Here is a 22,379-nt window from a genome sequence, read left to right as displayed (position 1 = left end):
ACGAGTCTACCGCTCCTAACCACTACACCACACTGGAAAAGGGAACAAGCATGTTTTCTCCTGCTCTGTAGGGTAGGACTCGAAAAAATGGCTTCAAGTTACAAGAAAGGAGATTCCAACTCAACATCAGGGAGAACTTTCTGACAATAAGAGCTGTTCGACAGTGGAACAGTCTCCTTCAGTAGGTTGTGGACTTTCCTTCCTTGGAGGTTTTTAAACAGAGGTTGGATGGCCATCTGTCATGGATGCTTCAGGGGAGATTCCTGCATTGCAGGAGGTTGAACTAGATGACCCTTGGGATCCCTTTCAACTCTATATTTCTGTGATTCTATGAAAGGAAACAATTATTTCCCTCCCAGTAAGCAACAGTGACCCACCTGCCTGGAAGCTAGTGGAGTGACTCCATCCCACCTGGTGAGCCACTTCTGCCTGAGAGTACACATGTGAAGGACTGCAGCATTATGACTAAGTCAAAATCATAACAGACCAATTGAAATCAATGGACATGACTAACAAGCCAACTGATTTCAATGGATCTGCTCTGAATATGACTTAGTCAGATGCAACCCATTGATTGAGAGATGCTCTGAGCTGTATAGCTGAGAAGAATGGAGCAGCTTTGGTTCCAGAAGATTTGTGGACATCCCTGCTCCTCTCCCGCCCCCTAACACCCACTTTCAAGGCCATATTCCATGTTCTTTGCGGTTGCAGTAGGGGCCTTCATAGGGGCCCCTATGCATAGGGGCCACCAGAGGCAGCCAGTAGATGGACATCTCCTCCTTTGTCATAACCCACTCCAGCAGTGAAGAGAAGAATTCCTCTTTATGCTTTTTTTTAAATAAAAAAATATAGCTTGCGTTATCAAGACAAATAATGTATTTCTCTAGTACAGTACGCTTATTTGTGCAGAAAAGTAACAACGTACATACGGCTGATATTAAAATAAGTGATGAAGCGCTGAAATATTATTATGAAGCACAGTAAATATTTAAATAAGAAATCTATTAAGCAAACACATTTTGAAATATGATAAAATTATTTATCCTGGTGAAGGAAATTAGAGAATGAAATAGCTGAAGAATAAATAAGCAACAGCTGTATATTTGCCCAATAGATAAGTAATTGTTGCAAGTGTTTTTCTTAATTTAACTTTTCCATAAAAGGGCCCATTTGCATATACAGTAGCACTCAGTATTGCACAGCAACAGATCCAGCCAATTGTGAAAAACATTAAGAATTGATTATTTAGCCATTCCCTGTCCCACCCTTCCCTGGTTAAATGGAAAGTTGAGCAATATAAGCCTCATTTTTCATGAAAACACATACAGTGGTACCTCAGGTTACAGACGCTTCAGGTTACAGACTCTGCAGGTTACAGACTCCGCTAACCCAGAAATAGTACCTCGGGTTAAGAACTTTGCTTCAGGATAAGAACAGAAATCATGCTCCGTTGGCGAGATGGCAGCAGGAGGCCCCATTAGCTAAAGTGGTGCCTCAGGTTAAGAACAGTTTCAGGTTAAGAATGGACCTCCAGAACGAATTAAGTGCTTAACCCGAGGTACCACTGTATAAGGAAGCCAAGCTTTAATTTAGAAAAGCCTCTGTAGTGGAGACAAAAGGCATTCCCCCACCCCAAGAGCCCCCACCTAAACTTATTCTCTTCTTGTGGGGTGCAAGTTACTCTACCAGTTAAGAACATCCATGCCCCACCACCCACAGAACTGACAAAGAGCCAGGCATAGCTGGAGGGGAGAGTTGGTGCTGTGCTAGCTTTTACTGGGAGAGGGGTGATGCAATGGGGAGGCCAGTCTTGAGAGGGCACACTGGCAGAGCCAATCTGGTGCTCCCACCATTGTACAAACACAGTACCAAACTTCCTGTCACCTCAGCATCAACACCCCCAAAGTCTTGTTTCTCTCATTAGTCTCATCCTTGGATTCCAACAAAAATCAAACCTCTCTCTCTCTCCAGCTTGATGCTTTCCCTTCCATTTGCCGTCTTGTACAGAGCCCCTTTCCTTTGTTCCCCTTAATGGTCCATCACCCAGGCAATCGCCTCATCGGGAAACTAGCCTGGCTTATATTTCAACATTTGATCCAGGGGTTAGAACAGACTCAGCATGCAGCATATTCCCCCCTCCTCGCCATAACATTATTCTTAGAAAGTTGTATAATCTTAGAAGGGGCATGGCTACGAGGAGTCATGGCTGTGACAATCATGAAGGCACCCTGCACTTCTGAATTTGCCACTATGCTACTGCCCTCAAGGTGGGGAGATGAATAAAGCTTTTCAAGAAACGTAAGGCGCAGATGAAAAATGTAAGTACCTAACCAGCCTATGTTTATTACCACTATCCCCAGCACCAGTTAATTACCAGTTAAATGTTACTGTTAATAAGAACAAGATTATTATTACAATTTTGTGAAAATTCCTGCTGCTGCATTCTCCTAGGTTCCTCATACTAAATGCCTTCTGATGTGCTGTTAAAGACTGTTGTTTTATCTCACCAGGCCTTTGATGGGTTTGTTTCCAGCTTTCTTTCTCATTTTTGTTTGAAATACTGGTTTTCTGCTAATTGTGCCTGCAGGTTTATTCTCTTTTATGATGCATATTTATTCATTGTTACTTTTATTGGCAACTTCAAAGGGCAGAAATGCAGCTTAGATGAATGTAAATAAATATAAGTTTATTTAAAAACATTCAAAATGTCAGGTAAGATAATAAAGCAAGAACTGGGGGAACTTTTTTCAGACTGAGGACTGCATTGCTATCTGGACAATGGTGGGTGGGGCAAGAGGCGAAAGTGGGTAAAGGAACAAATGTAAATTCTACCTTTGTAGTAGGCTAGTTTCTACAGACGCGCGCGCGCACACACACACACAGAAACCCTTCTATTTAGGCAAGCAAGAGACATTATCAGAGTTCAAGCACACATTCCAGCCATGCAACAACACTCAAGGAGAGTGTGAAGCAAAGCCAGTGAGGGGTGTGGCCTGGAGAGGGGGTGTGGCCAGAGATAATCCTGATTCACACAGAGGGTGGATAGCTCAAACGGTAAAGCAGAGCTTTACAAATTGTGTGTTGTGAAGTGTTGGTGTGTCGGCTGCACTGTGTAGACGTGTTGCGTGAACTCTCCCCATGCTCCTCCTGGGGCTGGAAAGGTGTTCGTTTAACCTCTGGTTTGCTAGTAAAGCTGTATTACTGTGTCACGAAATGACGCATGTCTAAAAAGCGTGTCACCAACATGAAAAGTTTGGAAAGCTCTGCTGTAAAGGACGGGACTCATAACCTCAGCGTCATGGGTTCGAGCCCCATGTTGGGCAAAAAAAATCCTGGGGGCTGGAGTAGATGACCCTTGTGATCCCTTTCCAACTCTACTATTCTATGTGGCTGATGGTGAAGCCACGGACTGGGGTGTGCCATCTAGGCTGAACCCTCCTGAGAGAAGTCAAAAGGCTGCACAGACGTTTCAGCTGGTCTAATAAAAGTTTCTAAAAAGTTTGTTTTTAACATGCCACACATTCACTACCACCACCACAAAGACGGCACACTACTTTGTGACATTTTTGGTTGGCCTGATGAAGGTATTTCAGTCGTTTTCTTATGGGGGCTCTAGGGCAACCTTACTATTCCTGGGTTAGCTCAGTCGGTAGAGCCTGAGACTCAGGACTGTGCGCTCAAGCCCTACGTTGGGCGAACGACTGAAGTTTCAACGCTACCATAATTCTAACTGCTCGCCTGTTACGTATTTAGGCAAAAGGCGCCTGCGCACACGCGGGAGTCCCCAGGTCCCCGCATGCGCGAAGCTCTTCCTCCCATGCGGAGAACGAACGAGGCCGGAAGCAGCGTATCCGGCGCGCGCGCGCGGCAGCTCCCGCCGTTGTTGCCAGGGCAGCTGTGCGTAATTACGCGCGGAGAGAAGGCGCGCAGATGGACGAGCTCCCGGCTTCGCGGGACTCCGGCCTCGCGGGCTGCCGAGTGACGCAGCGGCTGCAGCAGCTGAGCGTGGCTGGCGGTGCCGAGGGGAGCTCGGCCGAGACCTCCCCGCCGGCCCTTGCGGTGAAGGAGGGCGAGAAGGGAGCCACGGAGGCCTCCGAGGCTCCGACGCGGCTTCCCGAGGAGGCCGGCCCTCATGGAGGCGGCGTGGAAGGAGGAGCCCCGCAGCCCGGCCCTTGTCCCGGCCTGTTGCAGCTGTCCGGCGCGGCGGAAGGGGAGCCGTCTCCGCTGGGAAATGGCTCGTCGTCGTCCTCCGTCGGCGGCCCGCGGCTCAGTTTCAACGCCGGAGAAGGAGGCGAGCCGGGCGGGGAACCTCGCCGCGACCCCGATGCTCCCGCTGCACCGGCAGACGAGACGCCCCTCCCCGGCGAGGGAAGGGAGGAGAAGCCGCCGCCGCCGCCCGATTTGAGAAGCTCCCCTTCTTGCCTTCCGGATTTTAACGGCGACCCCCAAGATGTAAGGATGGGTGTCGCGGAGGAATCGAGGCCGGCGCCGCTAGGGATCGAGCAGGACTCGCCGGCGATGGAAGGCGGCGGCGGCGGCTCCTCCTCGGATTCCGACAGGTGGGTAGTTCCGCAAAGCATGGCAAGAAATCCGCCCGGCGGGAATCTTGCATTTTCGAACTTCCCGGGGAAGTAGGAGAGGAAAGGGGGTATTTGTAGTGCTCGGCTTGCTACGTAGTTGCGCGTAACCTTTTAATGGCTGCAAGACTGGAGAAGAGCACTTTGGGAAAGTTAGACGCTGGAAAAGGAGCTTGCCTGGCTTTGCTTCTGCAGTGATAGATTGCCGGTTGTGTAGCAGCAAAAAAAGTCGCATGCAGCTCTATAGAGTCTGTTTTATTTTGTGCTACCTTCCAGTTTTGCTTGTTACCAGCTTTATAAAAAAGCTGCCTGTAAATGTACTGTTGCAGGACATCCGAAATTGCTGCTGAGCCGTGCACTGGGTTCCAGGGGTCTTGGTCCTCAACCAGGGCCTATGCTTCTTGGGAGAATTGAAGACAACTGTGGAGGTTGTCATTGCTTTAAGAATGACAGCCTTAACGTATTTTAAAACTGATGTCTGTCCTTACATATGCTAGGGCAGTATGCGGCAGGAGTGATTAAGTTAATATTAAAACAAATCTAAACGGAGTTCGAAGTAGTTAAAAATGATGGAGCAGACTACCAACACTTAAAAATGCCATATACAATATTTTAACTAGCTCTTGCAATAAACTTGTCTATGCCCAGACATATTGATAAGAACATAGTCCGCTGGATCAGGCCAGTGGCCTGTATAGCCTAGCACTCCTCGTCACGGTTGCCTATGGGAAGCCTAGGAAACTGCTAGTTAAGTGATAAATAACAGAACCAGATGTATGTATATTTATTGGGCCTATTTCTCAATGGTACACCAGTGTGGTTTAGTGGTTACAGTGTCTGACCAGGACCTTGGAGACCAAAGCCCACTTGGCCCATGAAGCTCACTGAGTGGCCTTGGCCTATCCACTTCCTCTTAGCGTAACCTGCTTCACACTGTTCTTGTGGGGATTAAATGAGGAGGGGGCAAACCATGTACACCACCTTGAACTCCTTGGAGAAAAAGGTCTTCTAGAAATCCAGTAAATAAGTAAATAAATAAGTAAATTCAGGTTGTAGGTACCTTAATGCTTGAACACACCTGGTCTTGTCATGACCAAAGCTATGTGTGCTGTTAAAAGTTGAATATTAATATACTGCAAAAGCTAAATTCTATTGGCATATTAGTGATGAGAATTAACCATACTTGGATTTTTTTTGTTTGTTTAGCACAATACTCCAAGTAAGAAAGTGGCACTAAGGGCTTGCAAAGCATTGTAGTTCTGGCACTGGGAACACTGGGTCTCTGCCAATCTGCTGACTATGGAGATTTTGTGCAGGCATCAACAAACCAGTGAAATACATCCTTGCTGCCATGAAAGTTAGAAATGTACTGTTGCGGGCCATGCAAAATCGCTGCTGAGCTGTGCATGGGGTTCCAGGGGTCTTGGTCCTCAACCAGGGCCTATGCTTCTTGGGAGAATTGAAGACAGCAGTGGAGGCTGTCATTGCTTTAAGAAATATGATTTATTCACATGTTTACACTTGAGTTTAGATTCAGGTAGAAATTGCAAAATATCTTTTGGAGGACCAGCATAGTTCTCAGCTCAACTGTATTATGCTTTTGAACTTTTTAAATGTCTGTTCTTGTGGGGAAGAACATTGGTACTGGCCAGAGTCCGAATAAATTGTGGGCTCTCTAAGAGCCTTTTGCTTGGAGAGGCTCAGCAAACAATTGTTTAGTCCCTTTCCAATCCTGCCCCCTTTCCTGCTCCCTCCTCTGTAGCTTGTTCTGTAGAGTCCCCCTAAAGCTCAGATTTGCATCTCATTCATGCCTTGATGGCAGGCTACAAGTGAACCAGAGTTTAGGCTTCTGTTTTGTGATCATAACAGCACTTACCAATGCAGAATTGTGTCCAGTGGTGTTTCTCATGTGACAGGAAGGATTCCATTGCTTCCTTCCCAAAATGTTCTCCAGAGGGTTGGGGAATCCTTCAGGCCTTTTTTTGGGGGGGGGGGAGCGGGGTTCCAAGCAAGAGAGGGAAATCACTGGATATTACTTTCCCCTATTCTGCTGATTGAAGCCTTACCATAAGTTGAGTGACATGGTTGGATGCAGCCCATAGGCTTCTTTTGCTATTATATGAATAACAATTTCTTCTTTTGAGATTTTTCTGTAAATAGAATGTGACAGGAGATATGCTGAAGAATAAAAATAAAATTTAACTTTCGTGCAGTGATACAGACAGTTCATCTACAGACAGTTCATCTTCTGTCTCCTCTTCTTCCTGTCTTCCAATGCTGTCTGAAGATGATGATCAGCAGTCTAAGACTGAAAGTAACTCTTGCCCTAATAGAAAGAAGGGCGAATTAAGTGAAGTAAGTATGTTGATTTATAGACTATCCTCATCTACCTATAATTGGACGGTTTATCTGAGAATCTTATCTGTGGTGCTTTTATAGGACAGAATTAGATGTTGTTATAGAAAGTGCTCAGAGCAAAGGGGCCCTCCTCCTTTGTCTGTTAAAGCATTGCAAGGGATGCTTTGGAGTCCCACTTTATCATCTTTCCCTATCACTTGTTTTTCTGGTCCAAACTTAAAGTTAGCAAGTGCCAAAACAAGTGTATTGTTTATTATTGTATATATTTGAACAATTTATAAACTGCATGGCTGCAATAGTTGCTAAGCAGTTTTCTAAGATACAATACCTCCAAAATTAAAACTGTAAAATCAAGAAAACAAGTTAATAATAATAAGTATTGTTTTGTTAATGTTTGTCTTTCTCTTCATGTACAGTGTCTGTTTTTGCTCCTCTTTTTTTAAAAAAACCTCAAGACAGCAACTATAAACTTCAGTAAAACTTCAGTAAAAATGACTGCAGTAGGCACTCATTAGGGAGAAGGCTCTTGGTGGCTATGGTCTGTACCTCTGAGCCATGGGGAACACTTAACAGTGACTCCTGGAAATCTCAGTGATAGGGCAGGGATATAAGGAATTAGGCTGCCCTTGAATACTGGGCCCCAATGGTAAATTATTACAAAACCTTGAACCTGGCCCAGTAGTGTTTGGACAGCCACTGCAGACTTTTGAGGTTTTTTACCAGCAATAGTCTGTCCCCATCGACAGTCCAACTAAAGCTTTTTGCATCAGCTGGAGCCTGTGGACCAAGGTCCAAGATGTGCTGTGATTACTGTCTCCATCTCCACCCCCAGCCCAAGAGTCAAGAGAAGCAAATAACAGGCTGCTTGCTTCCTTTTAGGTACCCATGCTGCCTTCCCTAGTTAATGAGAGCTCAAGAGGCATGAAGACACTGGGCATGCACATCCTTTGTCACTTTTGGTGATTTGTAGGGAAGATAGCCAGAGGAGTTTCCGTTGTAGTGTGCTTGCCTTTCCTTGGGCACCGTGCATCCAAACATGCAGAGTTTGCTAAAATTAGATGTTTTGACCAAAGGAAGCTCCAGGGAGGCTCACTTAGCATCTTCATTACATATCTTCAGGTGCCAGTTGAAAACATTCCTCCCAGGCCTTTGGCTGCTTAAACAATCTATGGTCTTTTAAAGGGGGAGCATTGTTTTGTTTGCTATTATGTTATGTGTTTTTGTGTTTTTATACGTAAACTCCCCTGTGATCCTTGGGTGGAGGGTGGTATATAAATTTAATGAATAATAACAAGGTTAACTAATTGTGGATTTTAGGTCTGCAGTTATAAATTGACCCTCGGCCAGACAGCTACAAAGAGATTATCTAGGGTGGGCAGCAGTAGGATTAATATTTTATTATGAAAATAAAGTCTTAAAATTATCCAGCAGGAGCCACTTCCTGTTGAAGATTTTACCATAATTCTGCCTGAATCGGTTGAACTTATGCCTTTCGGAAAAGTGTCCAGCATCATTGAGCACCTAGGTAAGCGAAATGTTTATGTGTGTGCATGCTTTTTCAATAATTGTTCTCCTTTATAGTTCATAGTGTATTGAGAAGCTTAATGTTTTGACAGAGGGGTTCCTTTTGGAGGAAAGGCAGGATATAACAATAAGTTATAATATGATGCCATATTCCTAAGTGTGTAGATGCCAAGTGTATAGTATAGTTTAGTGTCAAGGGATAGTCAGAACCTCTAGAATGTGTACTTTTTGTTTCACCCCCTGGCTTCATGCACGTCTACCCAAAACCTATATTTCATTCATTTCGTGCATGCAGCTGTGCATCCTGCCCCGCTCTCTCTCAGGCTACCATCAAAATGCAACTTCTTCTTATGCTTCCTTTGTCCCTCCAAAATGTGTAGTAGGTTTCTTCTGCCTTACACCTCTCATCTCTGTGACTATTATTGCATCACATAGAACTAAAACCTAAAGGTAAAGGGACCCCTGACCACTAGGTCCAGCCGTGGCCGACTCTGGGGTTGCGGCGCTCATTTCGCTTTATTGGCCGAGGGAGCCGGCGTACAGCTTCCGGGTCATGTGGCCAGCATGACTAAGCCACTTCTGGCGAACCAGAGCAGCACACAGAAACGCTGTTTACCTTCCTGCCACAGCGGTACCTATTTATCCACTTGCACTTTGACGTGCTTTCAAACTGCTAGGTTGGCAGGAGCTGGGACCGAACAACGGGAGCTCACCCCATCGCGGGGATTCGAACCACCGACCTCCTGATTGGCAAGTCCTAGGCTCTAGTTTAACCCACACCTCGCCAAATTCTCATTTTGACTCTCTTGCCGCCCATTCCTCCTCACTAGGCTCTCTCCTTGTTTCAGCAGGGTGTCCTTGCCAATAAGATCATTTTGTCTTGAGAATTCCTAACTTTTCTTCTAGTTGTCAATGCTAAAACATGTGTTATGTGGAAGGTTGTCTGGCGGCACAAATTGAGCCACTTGGACAGCGATAAACTGCAGTGCAGTGAGACTAAAGGCTGAAGAAGAAAAAGCTTTGTAGAATGTGTATCACAGAAAGCAATGACAATATGTGAAAGTAAATAGAAAATAAGCTTTGGGAAAGGTAGTGGTTTTTGTGCTTGGTGTTCAGTTAGTAGTGATATTTTAGTATTGGAAGTTTCTTAATAGCGCTACAAACACTGCAGTGTCAAAGATTCCATTGGCAAAGGATAATTCTGAGGTATAGTCCACATAGTGATTCAGTTCCATATTGGTGGCAATATTTTTCATACTTTCTGTGGGCATTTGTTTACTCTTAAGTTGAAGGTGGTAATTCTGGAATTGCAGCTAAAGTTGGAGAGGAAGAGAAGAGGGACACACCATAGTACCACAGAGCTAGCTGCAAAAATCTGTATCTTTAGGCAGGACGCTGTATATATTAAATTGTATTATACAAATTAAAAATCTACTTATTCCAGTTAAACCTAGAGGCAAGTAAGATTGTCCATGCCAGAGAAGGCTGCATGAGTCTAGCAATGCTGTTCCAAAAACTCCTGGGTTTATACCATAAAATTAAAATACGGAGAAAGCAAAGCTATTGGCATGCATGTGAGGTAAATGGTTTCTTTTTTTAAGAAAAAAATGTTTTTGTACTGTTCTTCCTGTGGGAGCCAACAGCGATGCACAACATAGAGAATACAATAATGAAAACCATCTTAAAAGCATTTAAAATGCATCTGAAACCAAAATAATGTACAAAAACATTAATTGAAAACATGTTGTTGCCATGTTTGTTTTGAAGCCGCATGGTACGAATGAACTGCCATAATGGGGGGGGGGGGAGTATTTTTGCTGTTCAAGAAGGAAAAGTGTATTGAGCGTAATCTAGATTTTGACTCACGTTGCGGCTCTTCCTTCTGGTTCCCCTTAGCGTTACCCCTCCTTTTGTGCTTGAAATGGTACGGGCCAGACACTAGCATGCTGCATTTCTCCTAAGATTGGGAATCTGTAAGTGAACCCCATTGAACAGAGTGGGACATGAGACTGAAAAAATATGCACAGGCTTTCACTGCAAATCTTACCTTTCTCAAAGCAAATAAGATAGGTAACAGATTTAAAGTGACAGGGTCTTTCAAGCACATTTTCTACACAGAACATAAATCATAGTCTGTCAAATGCAAGCGATTTAAATCAAGCCTAAAATTGTGCTGATAGCTGTGTAATCCTGATTGTATGAAAACACGCATGCAGAAATATAGTGTGACTAATACAACTGAGCATTCTTATTGGATGCTCAAGCCATTGTGATTAAGTCACTAAAATATGCATTTTAAGGTGACGTATTTCTTTTTGAGTTAAAATCTACTCAGTAGTTCCATCTGTTCAAAACATGGGTCATTGTACTTGGGTTTGTCCAACCTTTTTTTTTCTTCCTGGGGGTACATTTGAAATTTCGGGAGTGCTGTGGCTGCTGCACCTCAGTCCCCTCTCTCCCTCCCTCCCTGATTATTTTTACACAAGGTCCTCTGGAAACCACTGCCACAGTGATAAACTGCAAAGCTGTAAATCACAGATCAGCAGCACCAAAGCACAAAAATATTGATGAAAGGCACAGATCCTTATGGATCTGAACCGTTTCAAGATGGGATGCCAATAGATTACAGAACACATATATGGACAGATACTTTGATAATGTGAACAAGTGGGGAAATGCCTTGCAACTCATTACAGTAAGTTACAGGTTTTGATTTACAGCTTCAGGCCTTTAAAGAAAAGTTTATATGTGGTACAATATATTTTCACACCTGATGAGGTGAGAAGAGAGAGGCCAAAGCCATTAACTGACACTCACAAGATCACTGTTGCTACTATTCAACTAAGTTTTATTTAGAGTAGACCTATTTGAGTTAATGAGCATGACTAAGTTAAGTCCTTTACTTTCTGTTGATCTGCACCCTGTGTAGTCTGGTGTTAGCCAGAACATGTCACAAGAGTGCACTTTTTTATTTTTCTGTTGCTTTACCTTTATAGCCCTAGTAGGGATCAAGCTGTCACTGCTGCATTAATTGTACTCTGGAGTTTTTTTGTGAAGGAGTGATGAGTGTGAATATTTAATTGATCATTATACTGTCTCAGAATGGATGACTTCCTTGCCAGGAAATGAGTTTCCGTTAATAAGTGTTGCAGAAGCATTTTCTTGTTTCTGCAGCAATGAATATTAGATTTTTGCAGGATAATTGGGAGTAATTTACATTTTTATTAAATGATATCAATGATAGTTTTCTTCTTTAGAAATTGACACTCTTTACATAGTTTCATGCACTTTTGATGTTAAACATGAAATCTGCTTGTCAGAAAGTATATAATAGGAAAGGTAACAGTTTATCCACAATATCCACAATTCATTACATTGCTATTAGTTCTACAGCAAAGTGTCACAGTGCTTTTCTTGAAGCTATTGATCTCTGCGTCTTTTAATTATACCGTCCCAGTGAATATCAAGCTTAATGGAGAGGTGTAGCATTCTGATAGTTCTAGCAGAAGTTGATAGATGTCTAATTTCCATCTGTAGAAACAATAGAGCTTTCTGATTTGTAGCAATAAGCAATTGTAAACTGAGCTTGTGAGTACTGAGACTGCTACTCTGTCTTACAACAAGCTCATCACGTGAATACCTTCAAATGGGGCACTGCTTTCCCAGTGCACATGCTGGTTTCACATGATGCATGGCTCAAACTTTATTCATCAGTGCAGCTATAGATTAATATTGTAGTTTAAAGTACCGTATATACTCGAGTATAAGCTGAGTTTTTCAGCATATTTTTTTATGGTGAAAAAGCCTCCCTCAGCTTATACTCGAGTGAGGCGGGCAGCAGCAGAGGGACAAGCGGCGAGAAAGGAGCCCTTTCTCGCCACTCGTCCCTCCGCCACTGCCCACCTCTCGCAAGGGCAGGCACAGGGGCCGAGGTTGGAAGAGGCTCTGCGCTGTGCCTCTCCCAACTGGGCTCCTATGCCTGCTCTTGTGAGCGGCGGAGGTGGCGGCGGAGGGACGAGCAGCCTGAAAGGAGCCCTTTCGGGCTGCTTGTTATTCCTCCTCTTTCAGCGCTGTTGGCAGTGGCAGAGGAGGAAGGAGCAGCCTGAAAGCAGCCCTTTGGGGCTGCTTGTTCTTCCTCCTCCGCTGCCAGGTTTGTGGTGTGGTGAACCGGCTCATACTCGAGTCAATAAGTTTCCCCAGTTTTTTGTCCTAAAATTAGGTGCCTCTGCTTATATTTGGGTCGGCTTATACTCGAGTATATACGGTAGTTCCTCAAACTTGGGTTATGAAGGTAGAAGCAGGGCAATGAGATTTAAACTAATGCTGTTTAACCTTCTTTTGGAAAAGGTTGTCAGATTTATAATATTTTCTTTTTAGTAATAATAGAGTCACAGAAAGGGCTACCTCCAGTCAATGAAGATACGGTGCTATTTAAAGAAGATCGGCATTCAATGGGAAAGGTGAGCAAATTGCACATGACTTGTACTGTATATATTATTTTTTAAAGCAGGGATAGGGAACCTCAGGCCTGGGGGCTCAATGCAACTCTCCATCTGGACCTTGGGATTCTTCCCAGACTCCATCACTTGGGCCTCCCCACCCCTGGCCTTCCGAAGGCTACCCACAAGGGAACCTGGCCCTCAGACTCAAAAGGCTTCCCCATCACTAATCTAAAGCCTTTTGGCTTTTTGCATTCTGCTCATTATGTGTTTTTACATATTTTTTTATTCACGTCTAATGAATTTCTGGGGAAATACATTTTTAAAAGTAAAGAACAACTAAAGAGGTAGAAATATTTTGCCAGTATAAAGGCACTATCAAGCTACCTTACATAGGCAGTAACCTTGAAGATACTTAACTGTACTTTCAAACAGATGATTTTGAAAAAATGACTCACCATGTCGCATAGGTTCAGCCAGTGATAAAATATAGATTGAAAGCCTCTTCCTTTGTTTTAGATTGTATGTTGCAGGGCCTATTTCTCTCTTGTGTTGCACTTATTTGCATACATTCAAATGAACTTGGCTTTTCTGTTTGAGCATTCAAAGAAACATGCCTAAAATCATTGGGGCCTGGAGGAGAATTCTTACAGGGTTGTGTTCAGCAGTGTTGTCCATCTTACTTTAAGACTGCCATTAGCAGAACAGGACAGAAGCAATTTTCACTGATTCCCTCTCCCTTCTTAAGCCCCTGCACCCTTCCTAAATCACTCAACCATTTGAAGGGGGGGGGGAGGAATTATTGAAAACTGCTTCCTTCCTTGTTCGTCTGACAGAAGCCTTATGAGCAGCTGAGTAATGCTACATTGTTTGATACAACATAGTATTTTATATTGGGTGCTTCAGTTCCCCAAGCTGTGACGCGTTTTGGATTACTACTATATCATTAGCCCAAGTCAGTATGGCTGTGCTGACTGGGGCCGATGAAAGTTAGTCCAAAACACGTGGAGGGCACCAGGTTGGTGAATGCTAAATTATAGAATGTCTAATGTTGGTTTTTGTCTTGCAGGTCTTTGAGGTATTTGGTCCTGTGTCACATCCCTTTTATGTGCTACAGTTTAACAGTCCTGAGCGTATAGAATCCAAAGGTATTAAGATGCACGAGGCTGTATATTTTGCTCCATCCATTGAAAGCTTCACCCAGTATATATTTCCAGAAAAAATAAAACAGTAAGTAATGTAAATGTGTGCATCTTGAAAGTCTTGCTAAATAGATTTAGAACTCATCTCTTTGATGATGCATTCCGAAATGCTTAGACAATACCTTTGCTAGCCATTAGTGTCCATATACTTACAATTCCTGATATGAATATGAGACTTATATGCAGATGTTCCTCTGAGGTCCTTACCTTGGTTCTCCTGAAGATTTCCTCATTTTGAGCTTTAAATTTGGTATGGAAATACACAACTAATATTGCCCAGAAGGCTTTTTAATTCTAGACTAAATGTAGCCTTCAAATGATCCAAAACCTATCCTTGAGCATAATTAGCCTTTTGGATTTAGGATTCCTGATTAAAAATCGTAATGATTTTGAACAGAAGTTAAAATCATGTGCTTATATCCTCTCCCAGAAGGGTGTGTTTGGGATAGAGGAAGCATCTATCCTGAGCTTCGTCAAACGTTGCTCTGTTGATAACCCCTGTTCCTTATTCAAAATGTTCATCAGATCAGGTGGAAATGGGTTTGCTCCTTATTTGTGGCAACAGGCTATTCTCTAAGCTGAAGGCCTCATTAAGTAAATGCAGCATGCATGCACCCAGAAGTCCTGTTTTTTTATCTGTCTTAACCTTTTATCTGTGGAGGAAGCATGGATGAATCACTGCAAGTATTGAGAAGCTCATATGGGGTGTCTATATCTCCATTCTGCTTTCCCTCTCCTGAGTAACTTGCATGTTAGACAGAAGGGGGAGGGTAAGGCTCTGAGCCATGATGAAATCATCTGCTGCAGCTGCTATGCTGGGGCTTGGACTGGATCAGGCCCTGTCAGTTTCAGTTAAAATCTGTTTCTGTTTAGAGAGTGGTATTAGGGCTCACTGACAGTCCTATTTCAGTACTGAAGATAGGAACTTGGAGCTGAATGAACTGTGACTTGCCCAAGGCCACTTAGTAAATTTGTCACAGAGGTAAGATTTGAACTGTTGCTTTCTGGCTCATGCTGCTGGCAAATATGGTACACAATTGAATTGAAGTGGGCAATTTGAAAAATTGCCACTGGTTTTCCGGCAGGGTGGATTTGATTTAAATCACTAGTCAGTAAGACTTGGTTTAAATTATTATTTTTTTACAGAAAGACACATTCTTGCTGGTATAATCTTAATATTTACAACCAGATGAAGGTTTCATTTTTGTAATAATAAATTTTCAGAGTAGTTTTTACAGTTATATCAAAAATTACTGATTTGGTTATACTATTAGAAATACATTGACAGATAATTATTAAATTATTGTGAGGTTTAATAAGTTTTTTTTAAAAAAAAAAAATCATTTATTTTTATCCACCCTGTTTTCCGGCTTTTCCTCTCACCCATGACAAGAGAACTCTCAAAGGACAAATGTTGTCTTAGGAATCACAGTTCTTGCAAACTTTTAATTAAATCTGACGTCCCCAGACTGGAATCAATACTGCATGTGTACTATAATGTTCAATGTATTTCTTTGCCATGTGTGGTTTTTTGCACATAAGATGAATTAGACATTATAAGATGCAGGTGAGTTTTCCTATGTGAAATTGATATCTATAGTGGAAGCTGTTTTGAGTGTTCAAATTCTGAATGGCTGAGGCTGCAGGTAGCATTTGAGTTGTGGTTTTTTTATTCTTTCCTCCGGCTTGAGGGTAACAGTAACTCATGTATAGAGATAATGCCCAGTATATAGATCTTTCACTTTGTCTCATCTTGCAGAGAGAGAGGATCTGACGCATCATGGAAAAATGATGAAGAACCACCACCCGAGGCAAGTACATCCTTTTGTGTACAAATTTTATACCTTAATGTCTGTAAGTGGTTACTACTTAAAGAGCAGTATTCTTGCGGGATATTATATGCATAGAAAAATCACTTAAGCAGTGTCTGTCGTTCAACGGAATATGAATTTCCCTGAGAGCATCTTAACATTTAATTGTCTGAACAGCAATGAGAGATAGCGCTGCATATATCTTGTCTGCATCTTCATTAGCTCTTTATGAGAATCAGTGTGAGTCCTTTAGCTCCACGTATCAGTAGTCTGAAAGCTGGATTTTCAAAGTAGTTTGTCAATCTTTAAAAGGTTTTAGTTCATCCTCAGAAAGAGGATAAATTGACTTGGATCCTAAACTGCTTCTTCAGCGACTTAATGAAGGAGTGATTTTCTATCATTGCCCCTTCCACCTATAGCTCCCCACATATCCTATAATATTCTCAAGGATCAAGCTGGGGGAACTCCCAATGGCAGATTTTTCATTAAGTTTGTGAAAGGCAGATTAGAATCCCATGGTCCGTAACATGTCATGAAGATCATGCTGCTTTAATTTTGTATTTCTGCAGTGAAATTGATTCTTGGTCCAGTTCCAGATTGCTTCTCCTTTAGTGTAAATAGTAAATTTAGGAAAGATACAAAACTAGTTGTATCATTTTGTACTTTGAATGCTATGTAAATAATCCTTTTCTATATTTTTCACTACTACTACTACAAATTTATTATATATACCCCACCCATCTGCCTGGGTTTCTCTTCTACTACTATACTCCAGTGGTAGTAAAGGTGCTCATAGTGTATTCCAGAATGTCATATTTATGTATGAGCATCAAATAACCTGTTATTGCCTGCTGATAGCCAGTAAAAAGAACCAAATGGTATATTCTGCTCAGTTTCCAGTTTCTTATGTAAATATTTTGATCTAGGCTTTAGATTATAGTGATGATGAGAAAGAGAGAGCAGCTAAACAGCAGAAGAAATCTCAGAATCTAAGAAGAAAGAAGTGCCGACCACAACCAGAGGATTCCAGTAAGTAGGTGCTATTACGGAATTTTAATGTTGGGCCTCAAACCAAATTAATATATAAAAGCTCAAAATCCCACTTTCTTAGATGGATTACTGTATGAATATAGCATAATTGTAAATGTTAGTCCTTGCGTGTGAGAACCTTTCAGTGTCAATATTGCCTTTATCCTGAACAGATTAACAGTGTGGGGTTGCAGGGGGAAATTATCATTTATTCTGCTACGGAAGCTGGAAATGTTTATTGAATTTTTATCACACCCTTCTACCCAAATGAATCCACGGTGTCAGCAGACATTCATTGGTTCGTTGCAATTTATATGCTGCCTTTCTCGCAAGGTAACCAAGGCAGTTTACAAATTTAAAGGACTGAAACAAATGAAAACACATTTAAACTTGGCCCAGGGTGGGAAGGGGACAGTCCGTGTTCCCCATGATACCACATTCGCAGGATAACCCTGAATTACCATAATACCACAATTGCTTTTTCATTTCTTTCTTCAGATGGGAACGGAGCTCATTATCAGCCCAGAAGACAATATCCATCAGATTATTCACATGGCTATTTTGGGAGAGAACCCAATCCTACCTTTGCCAGGAGTCGATTTCCTCATTCGTCTGCTTCCCCACGTTCCTTCAGGCACTATGGAACGTCTCCACAACATTACTCTAACTTCACAGAACTTCCAAAGCCTTCAGCTTATTGCCAGCAGCAGAGGCAGGAGAACCTGAGGAGACATCAATATTCTTTTCCTCCCCCAACATTTGAAACTGTTAATAACGAGACAAATTTCCCACCTCCTCCCCCATCTGTACCATGGGGGTGGCCTCATGAGTGTAGTCAGAATGCATACGACCCGCTGTTCTCACTGCTGTCTCTGCCACCGCCACCCCCACCTCCAATACCACCTCCACCTGCTGCTCCCCACAATGCTCATCTTCCTTAGAGTAAAGTGGTCCTTCTGTCATTCAGGGACCTGGAGAATCTATAATTGTGCACCTGATGCTTTGTATATTCTTACGTCCCCTGTGGAGAGAATGATTTTCAAATTATGTACAAAAATATAAACTTTGAAGTTTTTGTATGGAATCAAAAGTATAAACCATGTGTATTTTTTGTTTGTTTTTAGAACTGACAAAAGAATAGGGGAATAGTGGTTTAAATTTTATAGAACATACCTACATCTAATGGAAATACTAAAACATGACTATATTTGTACAATCCAAGTTCCTGGATTTTTTTTTTTATAAAGCTGTACATTATTTTTATAGTAGCTGTCCTAAACTAATGTATGTATTTGTCAATGCAATAAAAGAAGATTGTGTTTGCGGGGTATATATATGGATTTAAAAGTTTATCCAAGAAATACGTTTAAATTATGAATTATATGCTGAATGTATGGCAAAACATATTATCCCATGCCAACAAATGCCAATTCTTAAAATAAAAATAATGTGTTGTCCAACCAAGACCTATTGAGTTTAGTGGGCATGTGCTTAACTCTCCTTTTAAATTTGAGGTTTTAACCATGCTTTATTTAGTAATCAGACAGGGGTATGAAATGGTGAAATTGGCTTGTTGACCATTTTGGTGGTAATTAAAAGTTTAGGTGATTAGGTTACCACCTTTATGTCTGGTTGACATAAGAAGTTACAGTACAAGTAGCCTGAATTAGCTTCTGTACTGCATCATGAAAAAACATAGCCATAGGAAGAAGTAGTCTTCTTGTTTGAGGTCATTGAAGAAAGTCTTGTGTTCAGATTAAGATTGCTAATAGTTTAACTTCAGCTTCCACATCTGATATTACGTGTCATTTTTGAAGGCTTAAGCGCCATGATGTGATGGATCAATGGAGAAACTAACCACTAGATCTGACTAGGCTTTCTGTTTTGTGTGAAATAGAAATAAATAGACTTTGTTCAAATTATGGTGTTGAATAAAATTATTTGTGGTGTCTGAAGTATGTCTATAGGTTTTGGTCCTAAGCTGAACAAAGTTCATAAGTGAATCAAGCTAGGCTATACATATTTTATGCCAGTCCACTTCAGGCTGCGTGTTCAAATTTCTTCTCATTTCTTTTTTCAGCATCACTGTGCCTGCATTAGACGAAACTTTCTGTATTGTCTAGAGCTAGACTTTAATTACTTTCCCCTTCACTTTTCTGTGCTGACTGGTATTGACAGGATGGCATTTGTAGGCAGCAAGTTGTGTCTGTCAGACAGGCACTATTGCTGCCTCATTTGCCTCTTGTCACCCCTGTGTTGTCAAGAGTTCACAAGATAAGCATGCTGGAACCAATCCTGGATTTTGATGACCTTACGGGAGCAGGCCTCCTTTGATAGCATATGCTAAGCCCCAATTAACCAGTGTGTCGCCAGCTACATGACTCTTGATTTCATCTTGTTGCTGTCATTACTACTGGTGGCAGTCCCTCTCTGAAGACCCTAACAGCTGCTGCCACATCTATGTTAGCTTCTCTAAGACATTGCCTGCTGTAGCAGTTGGTCTGCTCTCTACAAGGTATGTGACTGTAGCCACCTTAGTACTGACCATCATAGTCTGTATATAATTCTCCATTGCAGCTGACCATGCTCACAAGGCCTCTTCTCCTTTCCTGCAATAGGTGTGTCTAGTAAACTTTTCTCTGGCACTTCCCTATAGTGGGGACATTCCAGGAGTCAGTTAAGGGGTGGAACAGTAAGGTCCCCACACCGGACTTCAAGTGTGCATGCTGAAGGCTGGGGCCAGGCAACTATCTCTTGCCTATTCTAGAAGGTTCAGGTCTCACATGTGCAACTGCACAGATGAAAACTTTAAAAGATTAAAGGGTTTAGTAGGGTTTCCCTCCAGCTTGTTTCACTTATCTTTAGAAAATATTACCGGACTGAAGCTCCCATTTCCCATTCTTCAGTCAGTTGCCTTTCTGTAACCACGAAGCATAGGCTGTGGGGATATTACCCATTTGATTTTTTCACCAGATTTAAAAACAACTTTAATTTTTTATTTATTTATTTATTTATTTATTTATTTTGCTGTGCTGCTATTTTTGTCTTTTTTTTACTTGGTGCTGTTTTATATTAAATAAGCATTGGCACTCACAGCTGAACATTAGCAATACTGTGAATTACGCTATTATGGGCCCATTTGGATAGAACAACATTCAAAACTTTGTTTCAAAGATGCGTGGTGAAAGTTCTTTTGAACCATTCACCAAAGTCTTAACACATCTCCCAAAATGTCTTCTATGAATAATTGTAAGCAATTCTCTGGCCATGATGCACACTTGCAGACAGAAAAACGAAAATTCCATTAAGCATGGCCAGAAAACAATAGCTTTATAGCTCAGGCAAAACCACAGAAAGATAATTGAAGCTAGTGCTGCAGTTAAAAGAGCTAGTCTGAAATAGTTGCTTTCAGAAGAGTTGGAAAGAGTATAACTTGTCATTTGCTGCTATTGTGATGTTTAAAAAATGCTAGTGCCATAAATATCCAAAACTGGCATTTTCTAAAAGAGCAAGTCTTGCTATGGAAGACATTGCATTAAATGATAAGTGGTTCAGACTGTAATTTAACTAACAAAGGTTAATCAAACTTTTGCTTTCATGTCTCATGGCAGGGGGAATCTTTGTTGTTCCTTACTTTGAAATAATTTAATGATAGCACCAAAGAGTCTTCAGAAGCCAAGAGTGGTTAAAAAATACCCTTGAAAAATTAGGTCCAATTGTTTTTATTTACCACATCATCATAATTTCAGGGCAAATTTTGGAATCCAGGTGAGTATTCTTATTGGTGAGGGCGGAGGCTGCAGCCTTGAGAGATCAGGGTCCTTCCGTGTGTGAGTGGAAGAGCTTTCTGCTTATCCATGTATTTCAGAGATCCAAGCCTTTGCTATGAAGTGCGTGCATTCACAATCTAATAGCTTTCATCAAGATAAGCGCTAAACATAATTTCCATAGAGTTTTCAGATAATGGAGGCTTGATTATAATACGAATCTATATGATTATCAATATTCACTTCATCGGTACGTGTAACTATGTCTTAAGGATGCCTGAGAACAAGCTTATGTATGGTAATGTAGAATTCGGTGAATGAAATAATAAGATGTTATGGCATAGTGTGAATTTTGCTTCTATACTGCATGATGAATGTGCATATTATGGTGAATGTAGCCCACATTAGACATGCAGTCCACATTATTCCTAATAAGTTTGTGTATGTACACACTATGTACCTCCTTTTAACAATCTGTAATGATGTTTCAAATAACCATATTGCAAATTTATTATTTCAAGTTTCTATGCATACTTACTAAGAAGCAAGACTCAAAAATCCCCAGGCTGTTGGTACTTCTTTATCATGGTAGCTCTTTCCCCAGTTTGCATCCTGGCAAATCCTTTGTGAGTGAAATCAGAATTAAACTGATAATCCTTGTTCCTAAAAAAATATTAAAGTTAATTACGGGGAAACAAATAGTTACAGAATTTCACTAACCGTATAAATTTAGCTCAAGCATCTATCTTAACCAAGTTAGTGTGACAGATCTTCTATTATGGACGGTTACATTATCAGTCTGCTTATACAAATGCGATTGCCTGGATGATAATACCCAAACCCTATCTGATTAGTGCCATATTCCTAGATTAGCATGTCAAACTGTCAACAGCAATCAAGAGATGATAAGCTGATGGATCTTGGTACTTATTGCTGCTGTGTTGAACAGATTGATTGCATATTTATAGTGTGTCTTTGGTTACCTAGCGTCACTTTACAATAACATATTACTGTATCATAATTCTATTAGGGTTGTTATAGAAGGATGTCATTTAACTTGTGAAGCAATTCTCTCATATGATTTCCTTGGAGGAAGATTTAAGAATGCACTTGGCAAATAGTTCCATCTTTTCACCACAAAATCATGATAGGATTGGTGGTGTTTATGTGAAAATGTGTGCTGTACAGTATACAGTGACTATCTAAATACTCACAATATTGTGCTTTTATCATTTTTGAAATTTATTAAACCTAGTCCTGTAATTGCTAGGCAGGGCTATATTATTGCAATTGACTTGTAGGTCAAGCTTGATATGGATTTCAATGGGAGCAATGTCGAGCAATTTCTCTAATAATAATCTTGTCTGTTGAACAGCATAATCATTCCCAATCATTTCTCAAAAATACCTCACCTTTTCTTAATAAGTCAGTGACCCTAACTTTCTCAGGAGGGACTGTGCTCATGCAAAATAATAAGAAATAATAAGTTTGGAAGTAGAATATTAAGAAGAGCAAGGATTGGACAGAGTATGAAAAATGAATGACAAGAGAATTTAGGTGTTCTGCACAATCTTTTTAAAAAGTAGGAGCTGTAACAGTGACAACAGTGACAACTTAATGGCCGAAGGGTGTGTGGAACCCCCAACTATTCCTGACCTACAGTGTAAAGTGG

At 41.5% G+C, this 22,379-nt stretch overlaps 1 protein-coding gene across 1 annotated transcript; it reads left to right on the top strand.

Moving 5' to 3' along the window:
• Positions 1–3,796: 3,796 nt before the first annotated feature.
• On the top strand, positions 3,797–18,859 carry NAF1 (nuclear assembly factor 1 ribonucleoprotein; the record flags this gene model as incomplete). Its single annotated transcript, XM_083520288.1, is given in 9 exon segments — positions 3,797–3,812; positions 3,815–4,559; positions 6,791–6,932; positions 8,364–8,460; positions 12,837–12,919; positions 13,968–14,128; positions 15,860–15,911; positions 16,838–16,940; positions 17,439–18,859. Coding segments are annotated over 9 exon segments (1,842 nt in total). The 3' UTR covers positions 17,882–18,859.
• Between the last annotated feature and the right edge of the window lie 3,520 nt (positions 18,860–22,379).

Source organism: Podarcis liolepis (genome assembly GCF_965112155.1).
Source record: "Podarcis liolepis genome assembly, chromosome: 9".
NCBI lineage: Eukaryota > Metazoa > Chordata > Lepidosauria > Squamata > Lacertidae > Podarcis > Podarcis liolepis.
The sequence above is the reverse complement of the archived record's forward strand: the minus strand, read 5'-3'. Positions and strand labels throughout refer to the sequence as shown.